We start from the raw sequence: 26,248 nt of genomic DNA, 5'->3' as shown, positions 1-26,248 counted from the left end.
AATACAAAGGTGGAGTGAGGTGGGAGGATGGTCATAAGCATGAAGTTGACAGAAGGAGAAAAACAAGAATAAATTATTTTAAGTAAAATGGGAATTACGGTCTCCTGGTTAATTGAGAAGCCATATAATAAATCATAACATTAGTGCCTCAAAGTCAGTCAACCATCACCTAGTGTAGGGTACAGGTCAAATCCACTCTGTCTCTTGTTTCCTTAAAGTTTTACCAAAACGTGGCTACACTCAGTTTACACACTGATCTCTTATGACGGCAACAGAGTTGAGTGGTTATGACAAAAATCTCATGGCCCACAAAGCCTAAAATATTTATTATCCAGCCATCTGCGGAAAGTTTGCCAACCACTCCGATCTAGTGAAAGATCATGTCATGTGGGAATGCCCTCGCTGATATATTTTAGCCGGAAGGGGAAAAGAAATCCTTCTCGTCTATGGATTTCCTATCTTCTTTGAAAGAACGTTCCAGGCCAGATTAGTTTCATGTCAATGCTTGGTTCTAGCTGAACGTGGAAGGTGAGGCACATGCATTCTGTCTCCCCCAACATGAGCAATTATCAAGTTTTTAACTCCTGAAGTGACCTAGAAGGGTCATTAATGGATGAGGGGTTTAACCTCAAGCCCCTAAGTCAGAAAGTGGGGACAAAAGGACAGACTGCAGAAAGAGGGCAGAAGAGGCCACCTCAAAGGGCAGCTCTCTCCAAAGTCTGCTGCTCAGAAGAATGGGGAGCAAGAGAGGGAGGCTCGAGAATCATTAACATACAGATGCCAAGTGAGCTCATGGGAGCAGATGAGCTCAACAGGCAAATGGCAAGTGAGAAAAGAAAATCTCGGATCCCCAGACATTTTTGGAAGTCCAAAATGTAGATATGATCAAATACTTCTAACCTTTATAGAATAGTCCCATTTTTGTTTACCATTAGATATGAAGCCAAGTTCTCCAGGGAACACTCTGCATGTCCTATCAGTCTGGAGCCTGGCACAGAGCTATTTATGAAATAAACAAAAGGCTTGGCTTTCTTCATTATCACCACTTTGGGTATGATATTCTAGAAAGCAAATTACTAAATCACCCTATTAAGGGCTTACTAGTGTGAAATTCATCAAAAATAAATCAAATCATTCTACAACTAAGCATAAAATATAAACTCAAAATTATGATTCACATTTTTAAAGAGGCTTATAATTATCAACATAAAAGAGCCTCTCTCTGCTAATGTAGTACTTTTTAAAAGTATATAAACTGCAGTTTGATGCAGTACCTGGCTGCTTATTTTTCTCAGCAATTAAGTCAATTAGGTATGTGCATATTATCAATCGCATTAAATCCAGCCAAGGTGAGGTAATAATTTGTGAATATACCTGAAACTGATTTATTTGCTATTGATATTGCAAATTTTAAGAATGCTTTTTTATAAGGAAATTTAACCTGCTCCTCCCTTTGGTCTCAGGATCATCAGTGATGTTCTGATCACGCTGATGCAGAAATGAGACTGGCTCCATATAGAACCCCTCTATCTATCATACCGCAGAATAAGGTACACACAGAGGGATACAAAAAGCCACTGATGAGAAAATATCCTGGCCAACAGCAGAAACAGTGCTACACATACCAATAAATAGGCCCCTACGTGTATACACTACATATGAAGCACAGACCAAGAGGCTGGTGCGTATCCTCACAAAGCAAGCGAGCAAGCAGAGATTTCCTCTGGAAAACGGAAATAGGAATGGCGGCAAGAAGCCAGGGGACTTGTAGTTTTTACTCTGTATTATCTTATGTTGTGTTGATTTTAATAATGCAAATACATCCTTATATTGCTTGTGTTTAAACATAAAATGTGAAAACCGATGGTACCGACACCGTCCTTACGGGCACAAGGGACATCACACTGTAACACCTCATAGCCTCTCATAAACCACTCACCGACGGCGTGGCCCCACGCAGCAAACGCTGAGCCAGGGAACCAAAGCTATGCCCCCCAGGGTAGACACATGATAGATTTCATGCTACAGATCCACATCCTCTATATCAATTTCCAATCCAAGTGCTTTTGCCTCCTGTTCATTACTGCTCATAGTTCGGTTTGCCGGTTTAATTTGGGGCTGCTTTGTAGGTGTCCACAGTAATTACAATATTTAGTGCTGTCCCTCAAGGTTGAGCTAAACAGAGCAGTTTAAATGCATGTGTTCTGGCCAGTCTCTGACTCCCATCCCACCTCTGCACAGCCCCCACCCCCACACGCGTGTAAGCATATGCACTAGATATTGTATCTTTCATCACACGAGCTTATTCCCCATTACCTCCCACAGTATATCTGATGGTGACGTTATTATTGATGCTACAGAAAACAGCTAATACATGTGGTAAAAATACATGGACTATAATGAATCACAATGACATATCCACCCACCGCCCTCCCTCTACTCATTCTAATCAGACAGTGGGGTTTGTCTCCTCCATTCTGCTCAAAGGAGAAAGTAACATAGGGGGAAAACATTCGTAAAAATAGGAGAAAATAAAAGTAAACGTTTAGGTCTTGAGAACAGAAAGAAAGGCCATCTGGAAGACTGGTGACAGGTAACATATTAATTCATTGATTCTATACGCAGTCCTCCTACCTTAGGTCCCCTGAAACTTGTAGCTCTATTTCAAATGAGTAAAAGAGCTACAACATGACCGTGAAACAGTCTTTCTAGAATGTATTTTGTACAAAAAAGCAGGGGTTCGTTTTCTGCTTTTTCTGTTATTACTATTGCCAATGACATTACCTAAATCTGGTATCTTTCTAACTTTGACAAAATGTTTGGTTTACAAAAGGTGGTAAAAATAACTTACTTATTTTTCACATTCCCTATTTTTATTAGGAAAGTGTTGTTTCTAACCTTTTATTTTTATATTTTCTGTTTTGTGTATCCTGGGGATAGAGTCGGTCTTATTAAAAATAAAACAAAAAGCCTGAAAATAAAGAATACCAAAGAAAAATGGAAATGATACCTAATTAGAATGTTAGAGCAAGAATAAAATTTAGGATTAGAAGAGAAATTAGAGTCGAAATTCCAACTGCCTGGATTCACTTCCCAAACTCCAGAGCCTCCCAGCTATAGGACATTTGGTAAGTTTCTTGCTATTCTGTACCTCCGTTTCCTTATTAGTAATATGAGCATAATAATAGTGCCTAACCCTCTCAAGATTCCTGGAAGAGTAAAGAGAACAGAACAGTACCTGGTATACAGTAATGTCTAATAAATATTAGCGCTTACTAATAGTACATATTAGATCACTGAGGCCCAGAAAGCTTAAATGTTTCCTCCAGGATAATTTACTTGCTCATGGCAGAACTGTCATTAAAATTTGGGTCCTCTGACTTTTTTGTATGTTTTGGCTTCTTTTCCCTGCACATCACACTATTTGTAACCTGGGGAAATTATTTTCAAGAGGGAAAATGAGGATGCAGATAGTCCCTAGATAAGCAAGGTCTAGATTTTAAAGAAGGGAAGGAAGAAGCTTTGCGGGGGGGGCTCAAGTGCATACGTAGAAAACATACACCCCCCCTCAAAATAAGAAACCGAAAGGAGTGGGTGAAGGGCAGAGGGCAAGTGACGCAGGCAGAAAACTTCCCATTAGACTTTTTATTATGACACAATTCATTAGAGCATAATTACATTTATTAGATGATTAATCAGAAGGTTAGAAGTAAAGGTCAGGTTGAATGTTAATTACACATCCTTTAAAGGCTTCCAAACATGTTCACAGCAGTTCTCTCACACACTGTCAGTTGTTGTAAATTCGCTTAAACTCTTGAAAGGCAACTTGGTATTACCTTTAAAAATTCCAAATGCACATATCCTTGTACTAATCAATACAACTGAGAAGAAATTCTCCTATAATTAATTTGTAGTAGTGTGCAAAAATGCACACAAAAGGATGTTCAGTGCAGTAATGGCAATGCAGAATACTGGGAAATATTTAAGCATTCATTAACGGGAGAACTGTGTTTGTGGCCTAGTCATAATGGAAGAAGTGGGATCATACAAAAAGCTCCTCTAGAAAGTATTAAGTTAAAAACAAAATCAAGGTATACAAGAATTTGTGCCAGAATAACCTTTACCTGTGTTTTAAATAAAGGATTTGGATATATGAATATGTTTACACAAGAAAACAGAAAATGCTGCAAAAACACATGAGAAACTTAACAATAGTTATCTCTGGGAGACAGGCTTGAGGTCAGGAGGACAAGATAGAAAAAAGTAAAAATTTACTTCTCTTTCATGATATCTATATTACATATATAATTTTACACATATATATTTTACCATATTCCTATATTATTTTTAAGACTGAAAGAAAATAAGTTAATATAAGGCAAAGATTGTGAAGAAACAGAAAAGGGTGAACAGGCACGATGGAGAACGGCCTGAAGAGTTAGAGAACCTGGAGGTGTCACTTCCAGCTGAACCTTCTTACCTGACACTTGGCACTGCAGTATTTGGCAACTCGGCACTGAGAGCATCGCATCAGCTTTTCCTTCCTGTTAAAAAATAAATTTCACATTAGGAACCAAGAACCATATCTGACTGAAGACAGAAAACCTAAGTCCATCCTGGCTGGAGTGGCTCAGTGGATTGGGTGCTGGCCTGCAAACCAAGGGGCCACTGGTTCAATTCCCAGTCAGGGCACATGCCTGGGCTGCAGGTTGGGTCCCCAGTTGGGGACACGTGAGAGGCAACTGCACATTGATGTTTCTCTCCTCTTTCTCCCTCCCTTCCCCTCTCTCTAAAAATAAATAAATAAAACCTTTCAAAAGAAAGATTGAGGCCCTTCCAAATACTAAAAAAAGAAAGAAAGAAAACATAAGTCAACATACTGGCGCCAACATGTTCTGCTCACTCCATCTGTAGGCTCCCTTAAGATTTTTGCATTGATGAACATCTTTCATCTTCAATGTGAGACATGTACATAATAATGTTCTTTCTTTAGTTGTGGAAAATATATATATAACACAAAATTTGCCACTTTAACCATTTTTAAGTGTACACTTCAGTGTGTTAAAAAGATAATTCAAGGGACAAAATGGAGTTGTTTAAGCTAAGCCCCAAATCAAATGGAGACTTGACTTCATTACTGCTTTTCTCTTTGGAGCAATAGCATCTCGGTAAGGCCTCCCGACAGAGGAAAAACCTGTGCAGCAGTGAGAAGAGAGAAAACGAAGTATCAGAGTCCCCGGACAGTTCCTGAATATACTCTTCCTTTTAAAAAAAAAATCAGCATATCAATTCCAATGGAAAAGCAAAGTCACATTTTCTTTAAAAAAAAAAAAAAAAAAAAAGGGCAATCAGAAATGTAATCCTAAAAAAAAAAAAGTTCAAGAGCTAGGTGACTAATTTTAACATAGTGTTATCAGTTGAAGAAAATGATCATTCATTTATTCACCTAACAATTACTTAGTAAGCCAGATACCATGACAGGCAGCAGGGAGTAAGTACAGAACAAGACAGAAACAGCTCTTGCCTCCACAACGCTTGGTCTAGCAGGGAAGTAATTTAATAAGAAACTAAAACATAATGCATGCAGTATTTTTTACAAATAATCCTTGCAGCTACACCAGCAACCAACTGCATTTCAACATTTCATTTCATTTCAAATACTTGAGGGACTCAGGCAATTTTAAGAAACAATAACATGGTTGGCATCAGCCATTAATTGTGCTATTTTATGACTTCTAATAGTTTGATACACTACAGTTTCCTTGCCATTTCCAAAAAAATTAATTCTTGCCCCTTTCAGGCTACTGCAGTTGAAATACCAAACTTCAGATAGTTAAAAAAAAAAATCTGCCCTGGAAAACAGTATTAGCCACGTGATAAAAGACCCAATGCATGTTATTTAATTATCCTGGGCACAAAAAAAGGACTATGAATTGCATGGTGTCCCAGCATGTATCCTTCTGAAAACAACATTCACATGGAAAGAAATTATTTCTTCCACTGTCTTTGTTCAGAAACACTTGAAATTCATAAATCTCACAAAATCTGAAATTGATAAATCAAAAGAAACTGGTCAATGACTACAATATTAACTTTTTAAAAAGTCTGGGGCAGCTAAACATCATCACAGTAACGTTAAAACTCTCATTCCCTTAATTAATTTAGTGATCATTTTCAAAGTAAAGCTTGCTTGGAATGCTAAAAGAATTATTTTAAGTAACCAAAGAGAGTCATTAAAATGGAAAATGTGATGAATATTAAACTCTAAAAAGGTACATGATCATTACATAGTTTTAAAACATCCCAGTAACAATGTTTTTAAAGCCCAGTATCTCAAATGCTATTTTAAGTTTACTGCTACAATGTATTCTAGCCTAGAAGAACCACCTCTCTAAACAGTACATACACTACCACCATCATTTCTTTTTCCAACAGAATGAAAAAAAAAAAAACTGCAATATTTTTATGGTGGTCTTAGAAACATTAATTCAATATATATGAGGTTAACATACCAAAATACAAAATGCAATAAATATCAACATACAGATCTGGTTTATTTATCTTAATGAATAAATTCAAGATCAGATTTGCTGATTATATGTCTTCCAAATTTATTAACTACCAAAATAAAACGTGAAGCAAAACTGTTCAAAACCAGTTAAACTGAGTCTTGATCTGCTAAAATGATTAACAAAGCCATCTTAAAAATGATCCCACATCTGAGCACGTGATACCTCTGTGATTTCAGGGCACAAATCCCTCTATCCATCATACTAAATGGAAGGGTTAGGGAGGTTAATAGAGACAGAGTATCTGTAATAGACTTCTGCATTTCATTCCCTACTCAATGCACTCCTATGGCCATTGAGCTATTCGTAATGTGCTTATGAATCAATGCCGCCTTCACACTCAAGACAGAGGCTAGAAACCACTGTGTGAGGCAATAAAGCTTACCTTTGCAAATCCTCATCAAGCTGATCTGATGATTAAATCTATGTGAGCCTTCATAAACAATTAAAAGTGCAGACACAATTTTAATTAGAAACTCGAATGGCACTGCTAAACACCTAAATAAAACATGAACAAGTACGACAGCCACCTGCAAAGAACAATGCCAATTTCCAGCCTCTGTTTACCCAGAGATTTTTCTCTGTTCAGCTGCACAATCACTCCGGTTTTATGAGCTCTGGGCTAGCAGTAGCAGTCAATAATTCACAATCATGAAAATAAATTTGGGATTATGTACTTACATTCTATTATGGATTGTACTTGTATCAGTCAAAAACGTTACACACTGAAAAACCCAAGTTCTCTCATTTGCTAGGCTGCCACCCTAGCAAATCCTCATTCTCCTTAAAAAAAAAAAGAAAAAGAAATAAAAGCCTCATATTGCAAACTGCTGATAAATCAGGGTCAACTTATTCTATTTATGGCTGATTAAGGGTGATCCTGGCACTGCCTGGCTTTTTAGTTCATACCTGGCCAAAGAAAATTACTAGAAGAGTAATGACCATAGAGACAGTTAGGTAAGTCTCAGCCCAAGTCCGAACGCAGGGCCGCAATGATTTGTGTTGGAGAGCAATGTGCAGGGGCCTTTAACGTGAAGGCCCTTTTCTTCATTTTCCTTCACTTGTCTGCCTTGAATTCAAATTTCCCTGGTGCTATGTTTACTTTGCCCTTTTAAGTGGCAGAGCCTAACTGTCATCTCTTTCCATTTGTACTTTTTCTGTCCTTAGCATCATATAACCTTCACTGTTCATCACTCGCTTGTATAGAGAGTGTAACGGATTTAGGTCAGAAACATGCAGATTGCACATTCAGCTCCAGCTCTTAGACGCTGCACAATCCTGGAAAAGTCTCTTTTCGGCCTCTGTCATTTCTTCCCTTAGTGAATGGAGAAGGGTAAAGCTCTCACATGACCGTTGTAAGAATTAAATGAGATGGCACAGGTGACAGTTCCAGTATCCAGAAAACACTACAATGTATGTCAGCTCCCTTCTCTTCTCCCTAATTTAACTCTATCCTATACTCCTGATCCCTCTTCCTGCTGGCCCCTCCTTCTGCGAAGTGAATGATCTACACCCTATCCTTGCTATCTTCAAATAATAATGCCACTGAAAGTATAATCAACTGAAAGAACGTTTAACAAGGAAACAACCCACAAGTCCACTGACAGCAGAATGAATAAATAAGGTGTAGTAGGTTCCATACAGGAATATCACAGAGCGGTAAAAATAAATGAACTACAGCCCCATGCAGTAACACAGACATGTCCTAAAAATGCAATGTCAAGTATATTTTTTAAAAAAACCACCAGACTATATTCAGCAACAATATCATTGTATGAAGCTCAAAAGGAGGAAGAAATAAATTAAGTGTAAGCATACATATGCTAAGCACTGAAACATCTCACATACCCCAATTCAAGGTCAAGTTTCACATAAATCTGTTCATGATTGAATACATAACTGAACTGTAATGTATATGATTACATACATGAGACTACATACATGAAAATACACAACACACAAACAATCTATTTCTGTTCTAATGCTGTTGATTTTTGAAAACTAAACAAAGCCAGCAACATATGCCACCCTTCATCAGCCTATCCTGATTCAAACCACGATGGCGGCTGTAGGCAGAAATGCTGCTCTTCGACACGAAGAGCCCCCATGTGCCACGGCAGCCGCAGCAGTCGAGGTCGGCAGCAGTTAGTTCTTGCATGTTGAGGCCTCAGCTCAAGACCCCATCTGTGCTGACTTGAGGCTAAAGGGAATAAATCTCCTGCAGCCGGAAAGCTGAAGCATATGCCACCGTAATTACAGGTGCCTTCAGCCAGTGCCGCGGGACCAGGAGTGCTGAAGCCGGCGACCTCTGAGCACACACCAGAGGACTCCGCTGGCGACACCCACCTGCTAGACGAAGGATGCGTCGGACGACACGGCACTGAGGCCTCCGTGTCCTGTATGCATTATTTCTGTACCTTACAGCAGACTCTGGCTCCTGCTCGGATGCAGAGCGGCAGTTTTTAAAACCCAGGAGATGGAAAAGGCAATACAACTGCAGCACTTAGACGCCCCTGCACACATTTCCTCTTCGCGTCCCTTTACTTACCTGGGCCTGCGCTCCCCAGTACTAGCCGCGTGTTCATATTTATATTTAAACTAACTAAAATTCAACACAGTTTCAAAATTACCTTCCTCAGCCACACTAGTCAATTCCGAGTGCTCAGTAGCAACATATGGTTAGTGGCTGGTTACCATACTAGACACAGCAAATGTGCAGTATTTCCATCATTACCGAAAGTACTTTTGGACGATCCTGATCTAGACACCAATCCACTGTTAACACAAAACCCAAACCAACACCAGGTTGCTGAACATAAAAACCTGGAGGCAACCAGAAATGTCAAAGATTAGTCCCCCAGCACAACTGATCTGAAATTGTTCCCAGGCTTGGATGGCTGAGGCCTCTCTCCAGGAAAAGCGGTGCCTTCGTTTGCCCATTTCCCTGTTTAGTGTTGCCCATGATAACAGAATAGATGCTGGACTTCGATGATGAGAGTCTGACTCTCTTAACTGTGACAATCTGAGTTAATTCCTCAACCTGTCTGTCTCATGGTTCTGTATGTAAAAATAGGGATAGTACTAGTAACTACTTCATAGGTTTGTTTAAAAATTAAATAATAAATACTTGTAACGCTATTAGTACCATGCTTCACACATACTAAGGGCTCTGTAATTATTAGCTAGTAGCCATTATTATCCCTGCCAAAAGCAAGGTAAAGGAAAGAATGACGAATTGTAGCCATTAAGCTCTATTTAGAACTCTGGTAAACATTTGCTATGAGGGAAAACCAAAATACACAGTATTTTTAATTTTCTGCACTGTATATTTATAAAGTAATAATTTCCTGTCACCTTTGGAAAACCTGTTCACTATTCTCACTTCCACACAGTGTGCACAGCGCTGTGTGTCACGCGTCCTCACGCCAAGCCCGCACGGCAGGTGACTCAATGTACTGACCCACTTTCAGATGGGGAAACCGAGGCCTGCGTGGTGAAGGAACGGACGCCGGTGACTGGGCTGGAAAGCAGGCGGTGTGGAGCCCAGTTCCTGTGCAGAGCCCTTATGCAATGTCATCTCTATGTGCTGACATCTCTCTTCCAAAACAAACAACACATTCCCAAGCCATTTGTTGGATAACAGGGTTTGAAAAAGTTTATCTCAGGGGCTTGGCAGTGACAGGGAAAGGGGAAGTCTCCTGCTGTGCGTGTGACCTTAGCAGTGATCACTGTCCTGTCCTCTAGAGCCCCTGGCAAACGTGGAAGGGGAACGACGCTCGGCTTCTCAGAAGAGCTGGCGCCGACCCTGGGAAGTGGGGCGGGAAGTCGTGAGGGCGGTTTGGTTTTCACAGTGACTGGGGGCGTATCGCAGGCCTTGCCTGAAGACAAGGGTGTTTACATACCAGTGTCTGTCACAACACCGCACAGCTTTCACACGTCCAACCCGCTCTTTAATGCTTAATACATTTACGTCTAGAACCAAATTCCTTTTTACATACAAACAAAAAGTAGTCCTTATATGCTTTTAGTCTATTTCACATATGCTGAATTTTCTAGGGTTGTAACTCTTCAGTCAATGGAAGGACATGGGACTATTGTCCGAAACTTTACCACGAGTCGTTCATCACTTCAGATGACGATTCCACGCTATTCGAATCACCAGCACAACACTCTTCTCTCAGCTTCCACCAGAGCTGCACCTTTACAGTAATTCCTCATCGTGAATTCCAGGAGTGCTGAGCCATTTATACTGGGTAACATACACTCTTTCATGACAGCTTTCCATTTTTCCTTCTCTATAGCATCATTAGGGCATGCTACTGATCTACTGAAACTGTGAGTCTAAGTAGTTAGCTAGGATTTTTTTTCTTCTTCAGGATTGTGTGTAGTCATGTGTCTGTTTTAAAATACATGTTGATAAAAAGGAGGCATGGTGCCTTACCAAGCTCATGTTCTGCAGAAATAACTAGTGGCCCACAGAATGAACCCATGGGATGTTACCTTGCTGTTTCCTTGTTGATATTTTTCTCTACAGGAAAACCAGACCTGCACGCCCCCAAGACCAGCTGTCTGACTGCCCTGTATCGATAAGCAGAAGGAAAAATGGAAGGGTCCTCCACAGAGCTCTGGACTCTGCCTATCCTACGCCCGAACCTGAAGCAAGTCTTTGAAGACGAACAGAAGCCCCATCCCTCTTCTTTCCTTGTCACTGCCCCGCCCCGAGGGTCAGCCACCTTTGTCAGCACCTCCCTAAGACCATGATCTTACGCTGACCACCATCCGATCACCCCAAACCTCTCAGCGCCTGGACCCACCCAGTGAACAAGAATGACTTTCACAGTCCCATGAGGAGTTCCCGCAGCACGCACTCTCTCGGCTTGCATGTTGTTTCCGAAGGCTGCTCGTGTTTCCATCAGCGAATCAAAGACAAAACACGGGAGTCCTGTCTCCTGTCCCTGACCTGGGTGGCCTTAAGTTTCTTACCTTCAGATCTTCTAATGAAAACAAAACTGCATAGCCTATTCTTTTACTTTCTAATTATTCTTTACATATGAAACTTTCAAGCCCTTTAATACTTATTCTCTTTTCGATGTCTGCTGTTCATTTCCTTTAATTCAGCCAAAAAATAGGGCAAGCATTAAAAAAAAAAGACTCCAATAACACTAAACCAAGCATGTTGAATGACGGCTACTTAAGAGTGTTATAAAAGAATATTAGCTGATTTCTTTTTTCAGGGAATTAAAAGGATTTCTAATTTTCAGCATTTCTAAACTAAACTAAGAACCAGAAAGAAAGGAAGAAAAGAATAAAATAGTGGCAGTTTTTAAATTTTGCTGTGTACCACATCTTCCCAATTACCTCATAAGGAAGGTTATCCACAATTTATAGTTGAAGAAATCAATACAGGGAGGTGACAGAGTTTGTTCCAGGTCGTGTATAAAGCCACCTCCACACCCCAGTGCTAGGATTATAAACCATACCTGTCCAATTCCATTGCACCATGTTGCCTCTCAACAATATATTATAATTATTATAGCTAGTGCTAACAACATACCAAAAATTGTGTTAAGTATCTCAGTTAATCTTCACAATAATACTAGGAGGTAGGGGGCAAAATCAGCACCATTTTACAAATAAGGAAACTGGAGAAAGTAAGTTTGGTTGCCCAAAGTCACACAGTAAATAGTGCAGCTGATATGCAAGCCCAGGCCATCAGGCTCCAGACCCCACGCTCTTGATCACGAGGCTGCGTTCTCTGCCGGGGCCAGCACTCACTAATAAATAGCTAATTGTCATCAGTGAAGATTACTGATGAAGTTACAATAGTTCTATTCCCAGCAGAATGACGTATTTATTTCAACAGCAGTGATTTTCATAAAGATGCATTAGCAAATCAGAGGGTTTTTTTTTTAGTCCCCAACTTATTAAACCTCATAAAAAACATAACCATTGATTTTAAGAACTGACTATCCTCTTTTGATGTGCTAATGTAAATACTGAACATTAAGCGATTAAAGAATGATTTCCTATAATTGCTGTTTACAGAGAGGGGATATTTAACGGTGTAACCAAAAAAAAATGTCTCCCTACATCAGCCCAGTCGGAAATCCACTTCTCTCCTTGGACGCCGCCACCTGACGAACATGCAGAGAGAAGAGGCCGCCAAATGCAGAGCAGCCTTCCCTGGGAGAAGGCATGGCTGCGTTCTCACACACAGCGATTCACGAACGAAGTCAGCAGTGACACATGTGAAGGATTTATTAAGACATCAGAGGAAAGCCACGTTCTAAGTAAATTAATTTTAATGATATTTACTGACTATTCTTGGAAAATATGTAGAAGAAAACTAAAACAAAAACAAAAACATGTTCTGGTAAGTTAACAAAGCCCTGAAGCAAGCATCAGATATCCCAACACCATCCAGCGAAGCTCAGAGAAGAATCCAGCGGAGGAAGGAACCATTCTGTTCTCCACACAGGTTAAGGTTTAGCAGAAGTTTGCTAGGAGGCCCAAAACGTGTCGCATCATGTAAGTAGCTCCCACTGCCATCAGCCTGAAGGTTTTGAATGTATATATTTTATTTGCATAATATATATGTAGACAAAATACATAAATACTCTCACATATACTCACAGCTTACACAAATCTATGAATGTAAATACACACGTAATCTGGGTCAGGTAAGCCATCCCTGAATCCTGGAGCCAGGTTCCTGGCACCACAAGGGGCAAATCCTGATGAGCAGCTCAGCATCTGATAGAAAATGCTGTCTTAATTGACACGGGCTACTTAGGCGTAGCTGATTCCACAGTACACTATGAGGGTAATATCCAAAAGGGGGTAATCAAGCTAACAGACCCTTGGAACTGTTAACACAGATATGCTCTTAGTAACTGTTGACCAAAAACGCCCGGGAGTCTGTAAGTGAGCCTTTCTTCTCCAAGCTCAGGCAGCCCTTGCTGTCTCTAGGCCTCGGACTTCGCATGGGGAGATGGTGGGCAGTGGTGGGGGCCCCCCGTCTTCTAATGTGACAGCAATACTAATAGATAAAATGTATTCATTACTTAGAAGGCTCCAGGTGGTTGCAGATGCTTTCCATATTCCATCCATTATTTTTGATGTTACAACAACCCCATTATTTATCCCATTTGCTGTAAGAAAACTGACCTAGAGTTTAGGTAGTCTCCAGTCATACATGAACCCTGGTTCCTAGAAATGAAGAAAACTCTACTCACTTTTTTCTTTTACATATTTGGGTTAGTTTAAGATTTAATCTGGAGAGGCAAAAAAAAGGGTTCCACTATTTGAACTAAAAATATTGAACACCACTAGCCTACACACTTTAATTATTACTTACTCGTTGATATCACATTTACTGTGATCCTGATACACAGTTTAATTCTATGAATATGTTGTTTGGCTTTCTGCACGTTTGTGACAAACGTATTTACGTCCTGAACTGTTTCCATGCAGGTATCACTCCGCACAAGGAAGGCCACTAGGCCGGAAATGCCTTCTGTTTCTTTGTATCTCCTCTGTGGCTCCCGGTGCAGTGCCTTCCCGTGCATATTCTTCAACGAGTCAACTTGGTTTAACTGGTTGAATGAACCCGTTTTTGTCCTAGGAAAACAGTTTAGTATGAAACATGCTACTAATAATAATGAACATTCCTGAGAACTTAATATGAACAGCAGTTCTGCTAAACCCCATCCCAAATTTCTTATCCATAGAGTGATACCTATCAATTTACAGGCCGGAATAACAAATTTAAGAGAACATGTGTTCACTACAGAGTGGCTTGTGTGTGCTAATTAAGCTTTTTTTGACTTAGCATTCAAATCTGTATTCTTCCTTGATTAATATTCACCACCACTACTTTTATGCAGAGCACACAAAAAATGAGCCCTGCGTGCCAGGGTAACTTATAAGAAATTACTCTTCATCAGCATGGATCAACAAGCCCACAAGTACAACAGTATCCACTGGGAATACTTTTTTAAAAGCTGTTACTAAGGTCCTGTAATAGAAAAGAAAAAGGAGGAAAATAAAGAATTTATTTTTGCATTGAAAACCACACAAATGTTTCAAGAAAAAATTCAGTATAACTATCCAAGATCAAGACCCAATAGATAAAGTTCTGATATTTATTACAACTTGGATGCACCTTGAAAACTTTAGGCTAAGTGAAGTAAGCCAGACACAAAAGGACAACATGGTATGATTCCACGTGTATGAAATATATAGAACAGGCAAATTCCACAAGACAGAAAGTAGATTAGAGGCTACCAGGGGCTGAGGGGAAAAGAAAATGAGAACATACTGCTTAATGGTCAGAGAATTTTTGTCTGGGAGAAATAACCCAAGGAACAACGCCGTTAGTGCAAAGAGCAAAAAAGTTTACTAGAATAAGCAGCAGCAACCATATTAGCTGGACAGAAGACCAGGACAGAGGAAAACAGTGTTAAGAAGAACAGAGTCCTGAAATATTTTATAGTAAGATGGAGTAAGAGAAGGTCGAACACACGGCCCCTGGGATTCGGGCTGCTGGCGACAGGGCTGACGGCAATGTGAGTGCAGTGACAGGGACGGGCATGAGCACAGTCAGGGAGGTCAGGAAAGGCGGCCCCTGAGCTGAGCGGAAGTGAGCCAGGCGGACAGGACAGGCCATCAGCGGAAGGGGAGGAAGTAGCACCTGCAATGGCGGGTTGGGCCCAATGCCACGATGTGCATCATAAACTTAAAAAAAAAAAAAAAGGCTGTGAGTCGCATGTAAAAAGTTTTTTTTTTTTGGAATAAATGAAATTGTTTATTATTTAAGAACTGTAAAAATTACATATACCCTATACCACAGGGTAATTTATAAATCATAAATTTACTTAAAACATTATGAGACTTTTTTGTGATGACCTGTCATCATGTATTTAACGTGTATCCCAAGACCACCCGTCTGCTGCTGCTGCAGCCCAGAGACACCCAAGGCTGGGCCCCCAGGACTCTCCGACTCTCCCAAGCCTGTGCCAGCGGGCTCTAGGCAACCAACCAAAAATCTTCAACTCCATTTTCATCCAGTTCCTTTTTTCTTAAAAAGGACTTAGCATTTTATAATAGGTGCTATTAAAATTTTCTAAATTTCCTGTGCTTACTGGAATTGAGAAAATTGGTAAGTACCTTAAAACCTACATTTCTGGCTATATTGGGGGAGAAAAAATATATATGTTTTTGACCTCACTGCATAACTGCAGATGTAACACAAAAAAAAATACAAAAGTTATGTCAAGCTCAGATCGGACTAAAGTATGAAAGTACTACTACCTCTTCTAACACTTTCTCCAAGGAAAGTGTCATAATCACTTACCAACTGCATGTACATAAGAGAACTAGCAGTTATGTGACACCCTATAAAAACAGACACAATTTCTAATTATATCTATTCATTCTTTTTAATTACTCGAGAATGATTACATATTTAACTTGGCTATCTTTTAAAAACTAAGTTGCTTTAATGAAAGTACTGTAGACAGCTATGCCACCATACACCAATTAGAAAGTTAATCATTCTCCTTGTTCTCGCAAAAAGATTTTAAAGGAGGTGGGGAGGTGGTAGTGTTTGATGCTTTTTAAAAAGTTAATTGAAGGGTATTGAGTAAGAGAGATCATTCAGAAAATAAAGTTATCAAAAACTCAAAATATATGTAATCTATGTAAAGTCAAGAAAGAGCACAAGATTCTCTTTAATGAGCTTATTCGTGCTCTCACTTGAGAAGAAAAATTGCCCTTCATTGTGTCAGGCTGTTTTCAAAATGCTATAAGGCTTCACTATGTGCTAAAAATGACTACTCGAGAATTTTTCTGGGAATATTTCTAAGAGACAAAAGGCAAACAAAATCATAATCTATGACTAACAAAGTTCAAAATTAGCTCAAATGTGTTGCAAATTAACTATTAATAAGAAAGTTTCACATAATAAAATCCATGAGATTACTAATCATCAGGTAAATAATGAGCTAAAATTGTAACGTACATTTCCCGACTCCTAGGATGCATGAATAATAGAGCAGTTTATTTCTAAGAATGAGTGCTCCACCTTCCAATGTGAACTCATTACGTAGGCAAATGTGTCACCACTAGCATTTAGTATTAGAGGTGACTTTCAAAACATACACATGACCTCATCTTCCACTGTCCTATCGGCCTTCCTCCCTGTCACTTTATACACATTTTATGCCATTCTTCCACTACCTTCCATGAGCAACTCTTCCAAGACCAATCTAGGCTTCCCACACACTTCTCTCGAGACAATTCAGCTCATGCAATAAAAGAGGATTGTGCATCGGCTCTATTTCAAACCTCATTTAGTTACAGTCAACTGAAATAAGCATAAAAAAGTGGACTTCACAAAGTCAGCCAACGGGAGACACTTAATAATCACCTGGAATCTGCATTCAGCGTGACCCCTCTGACACCAAAACATTAAGAACCAGAAGTTTCACATTTCAAATCCAACTAGACCAATGTCACGGCAACAGCATAACGGCAAAGGGAAGACACCAAGAACGGAGGCTGGGAAGAAATAAAAGAATCGGCCCTCACTGTGTGATTGCGAGAGAGACATGGAGTAATATAAAGGACTCCCAGGCCTAGCATCCTTCAGCTACGTATATTCCGTGTTCACTCTGCTGAAGGAAAAAGAGCAGGGCGCTCGCTTGCTTGGTCTTGGCTGCCTAATGCTCCCTGATGGCAGGCTAGTTCCTAAAGCATAGCCCAACTCTGAGGTCAGCCTTCTATTTATAGTGATTCTGCTGTATGCCTTCGCAGCCTCCATCACAAAACACTCAAAGGTAAGAACCGAACCAAGTATCAAGATGAACTGATGCTTTGTATTTGCCCCAAAACATGGCTCTTTACACCTAGGGTCAAATGGATGTACTTTGGTGAAATCTAATTATTTGAAATTATTGCAAAATGTATATATGTACCTTTGTCTACAAAGAAAGTCCACAGATTTCCTAAGTTATTTTCTTATTTCATGGACAGACTAGGGAATAAATAAAACAAGGCAGCAGAATTTTAAGTGAAGGCATTTTATTTATATTCCAAAGTTTCCTTGATGAGCGTAGTATGTTAAACCAAGACATATTCTGAATAACTGTAATACTAGACAACATACATCCAGGACAAGAATTACTGATTACTACTCTTCTCTAAGTTAGGAAAAACCATCAGGAATTACTGAGAATTCCAAAATGGCTTTAATGGGGCTGAGGTGTAAGAAGAGGAAGAGTAATAGCATTGAGATTCTAAATAATAGAATTCCAGGCAGACGGTACAAGGAAAGTAAACATACTCAATAACGCCACATTGATTAAAATGTCCCCCTTGACACTGAACTTTCACTACAGTTTCTCTATTTTCCAAATAGATGGAAGTTCATCAAGAGGAGAGGCCTACCTTAATAGTCTTTGTATCATGGGTCCCAGCTCAGCACCTGTTACATAGCTGTTACTCAACATTTCGTGAATCCAAAATGCAAGTAACAGTAGGAGGTGGGTGCCAAGTTTTTAAATTTTTTAAGCCTGAAGCGTTTAGTAATAGCTACATGCTCAAATTTCCTTCGTACCCACTTGAGAGATTAAATATAAATGCCCTAAAATATTATAGATAAAATGTATTTATGAAACTTTATCCCTTGTTTTAATAAAACTATATTAACAATATTAGGGCACTGAAAAAGAACCTATCTTCATAAAGTGAACTGAAATTCGCAGATCTAAATCTCCAGTAAGTGGGGGTAGAAGCTCTGTTTTTACAGACTACCTCAGGAATCAGCCAGCAGTGTTTTAAAAAAATGAGAGAGACTATTTTTTCACTTTAACTTTTTATTTTTAAATAATTTTAAACTTACAGAAAAGTTGCAATACTAGTACAGAGAATTCCCATATTATCTCCGCCCTGCTCCCCAATAGTAACATCTTACTTAACCGTACCATAATTGTCAGAAGGAAGGAACATCGACACAATACTATCAACTAAACTACAGACTTAACTCAGATTTCATCCAAATAAATTTTTCCACGAACGTCTTTGCTCTGCCTAGAGTTCTACAACGCATTTAGGTACCCTGTCTTCTTCATCTCCTCCAATCTGTGACAATCCCTAAATCTCTCCTTGTCTTTGACATTTGGTATTTTTGAAGAGTAATGATAAAGTAATTGGGGTCCGTCTGACGTTTTCTCACGATTAGACTGAGGATACGTATTTCGGCAGGAATACCACAATGGTGATGTGCTTTTCGCTTGGTGAATGTGGTATCTGCTGGTCTACTTGCTATCAAGTTACCCTCTTTCCCTAGTAATTAATACCTTGGAAGAGATACTCAGATTCTGCAAATATCCTATTTCTTCTCAGATCTTCATCAACTGATTTTAGCCTCCATCACTGGATCTTGCCGGTAGTAATTCTCACTGTGGTGTCCTAACTGTGGTTTTTTCCATTTCACACATTCCTCCTACGGTTATAGTCCAGAGTCTTCTGTGTGTTACCTCCTCGTTTATTTATTCCTTTCTTTCTTTCTTTCTTTCTTTATATCACTATGGGCTCACAGATTTTTATTTTACTTTATAAGTTACAACCCAAAACTAATAATAGGACATTTTGTTGCTCAAATTCTTCTAGCTTTGGCCACCAAGAGCCCTTCCTTGTTGGCTCCTGTGACTCTCAACATCTTCCCATTCTTTTTTTAAAACTTCCTTAGTTCTGGTGCCACAAGATGTTCCTGCCTCACCTTGTATTTTCTCTAAGCCAGTCCTAGATTCAGCCACTTCTCCAAGGAACGCTGGTTTCTTTTACTAGAAAATGCTATTTAGAAACAAGAGACAGGAACCAGGTGCACTCATTACTGCCGGTGTATCTGTTTCCGGACCTCTATGAAGCCAGAGATAGGAAACATGTGTGTGTATACTAACCCATGCATACATATACATCGATATTTATCTGTTTACATATATCACTAAAATATTCAGCATGAATTCATACTGCCATTCCTAATTGAAATGCAACACCACAGGGTTCCTTCTAACCTGTCACCTTTCTCTATGAGGATTTCCCTTGTAATTTCTCTGACAGTCAGAAATCTGGCTCTTGTTATCTACTGCACTGATTTTTCAACCCTAGTAAACATACAGTTTCAGAAGAATTCATGCTTCCATGAAAACACAAATTTCGGAACTAGAGTACAGTACTTTGAGTGAAGCCTTACAGTATTCAATCAATATTCTATTTTTTAACATTAATTAGGCTAGTTCTATTCATCCCCACTCCCTTCAATGATGTTATTGGTTTGTAATACAGTTAGGTTCTTAGTCAATTTGCATTCCCGTCACATCCTGGTTGTTGGGGATTTTTTGATTCACACAGAGGAAAATTCACTTTTCAAGGCACGCGGTTCTGTGGGTTTGATTAATGCAGACTCATGTATCCACAACTGAGGTCATGATACAGGAGGGCTTCATTACCCCCCGAATTCCCTTAGATTGCCCCTTAGAATCAACCTCCTCCCCATTCCCAGCCCTAATGACTCCTGATCTGTTTTCACTCCCTATAGTTTTGCCGTTTCCAGTTTAATTTTTTAGTGGTCTACAGTATTCCAATAGCAGTTATGTTAGATCTGTTCATATTGCTCCATAGCTGTTAGATGCTCCGTTCTGTGTTTTTTCCTGTACTTTTTTCTTTTTCAATTATTCCCCCTTTATGGTAATTTCTATTGACCAATTCTCAAGTTCACTGATTCCTTCTTGTGTCAGAATTACAGATAAGCTCACCAAAAGGATTCTTCATTTCTGCTTTTCCTCACTTATAATATCCTATTTCACTCTTTTTTGTAGTCTCTACCCTTCTGCTAAAACTGCCCTACTAATTCATCATGCTGTTAACCTGTTTCATTAGAGCTTTTAATATAGTAACCATAGTTATTTTAAATTTTCTACCAGATAGTTCTAATATCTGTGTCATATCAGAACCTGATTTATTGATTCTTTGTCTCTTGGCACGCATGGGGTTTTTTGTTGCCTTTTCGTATGCCTCCCCTTTTTCTGCTGAAAGTTTAATGTCTTGGGAAGGAGAGCAGAGGCTGAGGTGATAGTTTTTAGGCCTAGAAACCAGCACGCCTTTTCTTTTGCTGTGCCTTTAGGGTTGGGGGGAGGTGTTAAATTAATCTAGTTGGCAGTCAAGCTGTTCATCGTGGAGACAGTTACCCTCCCGCTCCACGTCTTCAGGCTCCTCTCCTGGAAACTGGTGTTTAGAGTGGAGCCTGGTTTGCGCAGGTTTCTCCTGTCTGCTACCCACTCGGCTTCGGTCTTGCTTTTGGGCTGCACCTCACAGAGGGTCTGTCTGGCACGGTCTGGCCCCTCTCCCGGCACTATTCCACTGTTACTTGTTACTTGATGTTTACCCACCTGGGGACAAGAGAAAAGAACTTGGGACGTTCTGTTGTTTGGATTAAGCATCAACCTTGAACAGTCACTGTGCCCCAGGTCTCAGGGATGTGGCCTTGTCAATGCTCCTGTCCCTTATCCAGCTTGGTTCTGGTCCCAACATGCCAGCCACAACTGGACTTGAGTCTATTCCCTCCCCCAGGGGCGGCAGGTTTCTACCACTGCCCTAAAGGCAGCAGGGATTTTCGCGCCCTCCCTCCGCTTCCAGTCAGTAGAGGACACAGAGAGGACAGGGGACAAGGGTCCCGGCAGAAGTTCTTGCTCCATCGGCAGCAGCCGCTCTTCTTCTCCAGCCCTGAACCAAAGGATGCTTTCCCAGGAATGTCACCTGTCTTTCGGGGGGACACTTAGAAGACTTTGTAAAGAAAAAGCCTGCAAGTAGTTATGAAACTCTGCTTGCATGTACAGCCTCCAAGGACTTCATATTCCCTTGACAGTCGCCTTCAGCATCCACCCCTCCCTTTCTCTCTCCCAGCTGCGTTCTGCAGGCGCTCAGCGTGTCTGCCCAAGTGTCTCTGTGCAGGCGCCCGTCCCTCCTGAGGCCTCACGCTCACTGGGCGCCCTGTTACCGAAGCTCTCGGGTGGGTTCAAAGCAGAAGTCATAAACTTGCAGTTTTCCAGCTTTCACTTGTTTTAGTCCTGTTTTAAGGGTAGAAGCAATGCTCTTTTTGCCCCACAATTTTGTTTCCATTAATGCCTGAACTTGTCTGCTAAAAGATAAAACTATGAAACAAATTTAAAGCTTATTAAAAAGTCAACTTAAAAGCAACATTCCAAATTAAAATATTCTAATATAATTTTTAGTCTTAAAACCTAATTAGAGAGTTTTTGCTGTTCATTGATGTGATTTTTTCCAGCTGTTACTGTAGCAAGAAAAGTCCCATTATTCCCTAACAATAAAATGAATTCAAAACTAAACTGCAATAATGCACTTAGACATAAACTACACTGAAAATTCAGACTAATAAAAACACATAACAGCTGATAATGATTTCTTAAAAGTATTTAGTTTACACTTGACAGAATGCTTTGAGAACACCAATTACGTGCTCATAGCCCCCACAATTTTGTTTTACAAAATATTTCCTCAAATCTCTTGGTCGATTACCACAGGGTTAAAAGCTGTCTTAAAATCAAAGATCAAACAGAGGGGGGAAAAAATCCTGTAATTCGTTATAGCAGTTCATTGATCTTTCCCATCTGCTATGTGAAAAGGAGGTGTATTTTAAATTTGAAAAGAGAAAATCTTTTTAACTAAAAATGCCAGCAAACGGACTCTGGCACACATGCAGAAGAAACCGCTCTGTATGAAAGCCGACTCCCCTTTGCCGAAACATAAACATGTCAACAATAGAAAAATAAAATCGTGCCAGTAAAGTCCTGTCTTTTATTTTTCGTCCTGTAAATATATCACATGATCAGATTTCCATTCTAAAACCACACCATAAATGACTTTTTAACCATCAAGAGAGCTTTATAAGCACAAGCGTACGGGTGAAGGAGGAGCGACAGCTGGAGCAAGACAGTGAGAAGGGCGGGTAACGCGGACCCAGAGGGACGGCCTGGCGGGCGCGGGCCGAAGGGTCGCCAGCTGCCCTGGACCTCCCTTTACGTAAAAACCGAGGAGCCCTGTCTATCGAAAAATATCAAGAAAGTCTCAGAAGACACATGATACAGCACGTTTTTGGAACAGGGAAAGCACTTTTCATCTCCTGAGACAAATGCTCATAGGTCTGCCTGCAACCGTGGCCTTCAGTGTCCACAAGGGAGTTCTCGAAAGGGACCCGACTCTTCCTTGGTGCCTCTGCCCTCTCTCCTCCCACAGTTACTCAACCGTACACCCGAAGTGGGTGGGTTTTATGACATTTAAGTGATACAGCTCACAGGGAGTAAGGTATCACTGGTCTCAGTTATAAATATGGGCTGGGGCAGAAGGAACTTTACAGTTGTTCACGTGAAAAATACTGCAATTAATAAATAATAATACAATAAACTCTTCCATGTACTCATAACTATAAACCTACTTTTGTCCCATCCGCCCTCCACCATACACACCTGTCTGTACTAACTCAAGATGTAAAATATATTTCTGTGAATTCTAATCCCATCTGGAAAAAACTAGTCTATGAGAGCCGGTGAAGGCCTTGCTGCAGACCACGAAGACCCCCTGGTTATGAACCAACCTGTTAAACTTCTTTAGTAACTGGGATCTAAAAATTATGTATTTGATTAAATTAAGTATTTAAATAAACTGCTGAAATTAAAACTATTCATGAGATTATTTTCCTACTAATGTCCGTAACTTTGGACTTACACGTGGAGGTACGACCCGAAAAGTTTAGGAACCAGCCCATCCCAACGCTTCGGCTTTCCTCTGCATCGAAGACTCGAACTTCGCCTCACAACTAGGAAACACAAACGCAGCCATTGTCCCCTTCGGGGCGGGGCGGATCATTCCACCTTGTCATACTCATTGGTTAAATATTCGTTGTAGTCCTCAGCCTGAAGAGGATTCTGTTGTTTTTTTCTTCCTCACTGTACATGAAATAGAGATTTGGGAAATTCACCGAATAATTGGTCATCTCGATGTTTCCCAAACACAAGTCTTCCAGTGAATAGCAGGGATTAAATAGTCAAGAGAGTTTCTTTCAAATGTTAACAAATGGTGCTTTTGTTGCTTCTCACAGCCACATCTAGTAAAAGATAATTCAAAAACTGAAAGGCTGTATTTTGTGCACTTAAATTACATTTCTTTACTCTGAATGATCCCGACTTTGGGAGAGCCCGTCAGGTAGCTCACTGCGTTAGAGCATCATCCCAGTGCGCCACGGTTGCAGCTCCGATCTCCGGCCAGACACATACCAGAATCATCCAGTAAATAAGTGAAACAACAAATTGATCTTCCTGTAGTTCGTTCTTTCTCTCTCTCCTCTCATACCAATAAATTTGAAAAAATCTACTTCGTTTCACAAATTGAAGGTAGTATTACTACAGAGGATTGAAGATGCAACCTCAATTCCATTTTACTTCAAAATTCAATTTTTATTTCATAAAAATTGATACAATGTCCAAAAACATTACTATTTAGAGGGGGAGAAACATTCATTAATAAATAAGCAAGCTCTGCAATATGTTGAACGCAAAAGGAAGAAGGCACATGGGGTGTTAATGACATCATGGTGTTCAGTTTGCAAAAATTCATCAACCTGTACTTTTACGTGCTTTTATACATATGAAAGTTATACACTTTCATGTATTTTTGTATATATTAAATCTATAAGCATATAATTTATGTATATATAATAGTTCAAGTAAAAGCTTTTTAAAAAAACTATTAGTTTATAAAATTCTTTATATGAGTGTTTGAGGATTTTTTAATTTTTCTTTTCAATTAAAGTTTGCACTCAATATTTTTCTCTGTCAGCTTCAGGTGTAGCCCAGAGTGTTACATAACCATCAACTCTACAAAGTGGCCTCCCCAGTGTTTCAGGCGCCCACCTGGGGCCATAGTTATCACAATATTGTTGACTCTATTCCCTCTGCTTCACTTTACACCCCTGACTATTTTGTAACTACCCATTAGTGTTTCTAATTCCTTCACTTTTTTAACCCAGTTCCCCCACAGCCTCCCTCCCCTCTTGCATCCAACAGTCTGTTCTCTGTATCTATGAATCTGTTTCTATTGTTTGTTTATTTATTCTGTTCTTTAGATTCCACATGTAGGGAAATCATACGGTCTTTTTCATTCTCTGTCTGGCTTATTTCACATTACATAATACCCTCTAGGTCCAGCCGAGCAGTCATAAATGGGAAGATCGCATTCTTTTTCATGGCTGACTAATACTCTACTGTGTAACGTGCCACAGCTTTTTTATCCACTCACCTACTGATGGGCACTTGCATTCCTTCCACATCTTAGCTCTTGTAAACAATGCTGCAGTGAACTTTTAGGTGCATATGTTCAAATCAGAGTTTTGGGTTTTTCGGATATATACCCAGAAGTGGAATCACTAGACCACAAGGCAGGTCCCCTTTTAATTTTTTAAGGAACCCCCACACTACTTTCCACCATGGCTGCACCAGTCTTCATAAGCAGTGCACGAGAATTCCCTTTTCTCTATGTCCTTGCCAACACTTATCAGCGTTTTAAAGAGTATATTGTGGCTGTTGATTTGTTTTTGGATGGGTTTATTCTCTAGTAGAAATTTTTATCTTCAAATTTAAACACACACACACACACACACACACACACACACAACTTTACTGGTCCCATGGTTTTATTCAGCAAATAAGCCCCACAAATGACACATGGCAGTTTTGACATACTTCATGTAGGACACACACAAAAACATGTTTAAGACCCTCTAGATAGACAGTGGCCAACAGAACTCTCTGCAACAGTGAAACTGTCCTCTATGTGCACAGGCCAATACAGGAGCCGCCAGCCACATCTGGCTACTGAAAACGTAAAATGTAGGTGTGCGATTAAAGTACTAAATTTTTTATTTCAATTACTTTAAAATTTAAATAACCGTAAGTGGGTAGTAGCTATTGCACTGGACAGTGCAGCTCTGGCTAACTCCCAGCATTTTGAATCTTTGGAAACAGCCGGCTCACCATGACTGCTACGGCCACGAGAGGCAAGGATCGCTGGGTGTTTCTACCCCATATATAAAACCATCTTTTTGTTTCATTAGTATCAAAAGCCTAAAATAAGTCTATAAATTCAAGACTAAAGTAAATACAACCCCTAGAGAAGCCACTACAAAAGAACAGCTCTCACTAATTTTATGCAGACAGGCTGTGGTATGTACACAGAAAACAAAAGACTTCTGTCACATGGGAAATTAATTGATAGTTAAGGCCTGAATATGTTAAGTAAGGCTGTAAATCACTACATCTAATAAGATCATTCTGCAGAGAAATTCTCAGAATGGTAAAGTTTTCCCATGGAATGACAGCTAAGAAACATTTGTCTAAATCAGTATTTGCCAAACTGTTTTAAGGAGTAACAGCACAGTATAAGAAGTTAAATAAGCTGCCAAAAAAGTGCTTGTGGTTAAGCTGGGAAATGCTAGGCTAACGAGAAACAAAATAGCTTGTCTTGGGAAGATTTTTACATATCTTTCAATAAGCAAATGTTCACTGTAAATCCCCAAGAGGGAGATTATGAGAAGTTTATGAAACCTA

General features: G+C 39.8%; 1 protein-coding gene across 2 annotated transcripts in view; it reads right to left on the bottom strand.

Annotated features, from left to right (window-relative positions):
• SMYD3 (SET and MYND domain containing 3) overlaps positions 1-26,248 on the bottom strand; it is a 454,179-nt gene that overhangs the window by 379,101 nt on the left and 48,830 nt on the right. For both annotated transcript variants that reach the window (XM_054576680.1, XM_054576681.1), the window contains exon 2: positions 4,481-4,544. In XM_054576680.1, the coding sequence (XP_054432655.1) occupies positions 4,481-4,544 (64 nt within the window). The remainder of the gene's footprint in view (positions 1-4,480; positions 4,545-26,248) is intronic.

Source organism: Pteronotus mesoamericanus, unplaced genomic scaffold (assembly GCF_021234165.1).
Source record: "Pteronotus mesoamericanus isolate MK-2021 breed Mesoamerican mustached bat unplaced genomic scaffold, CSHL_Meso_final contig_347, whole genome shotgun sequence".
NCBI lineage: Eukaryota > Metazoa > Chordata > Mammalia > Chiroptera > Mormoopidae > Pteronotus > Pteronotus mesoamericanus.
The sequence above is the reverse complement of the archived record's forward strand: the minus strand, read 5'-3'. Positions and strand labels throughout refer to the sequence as shown.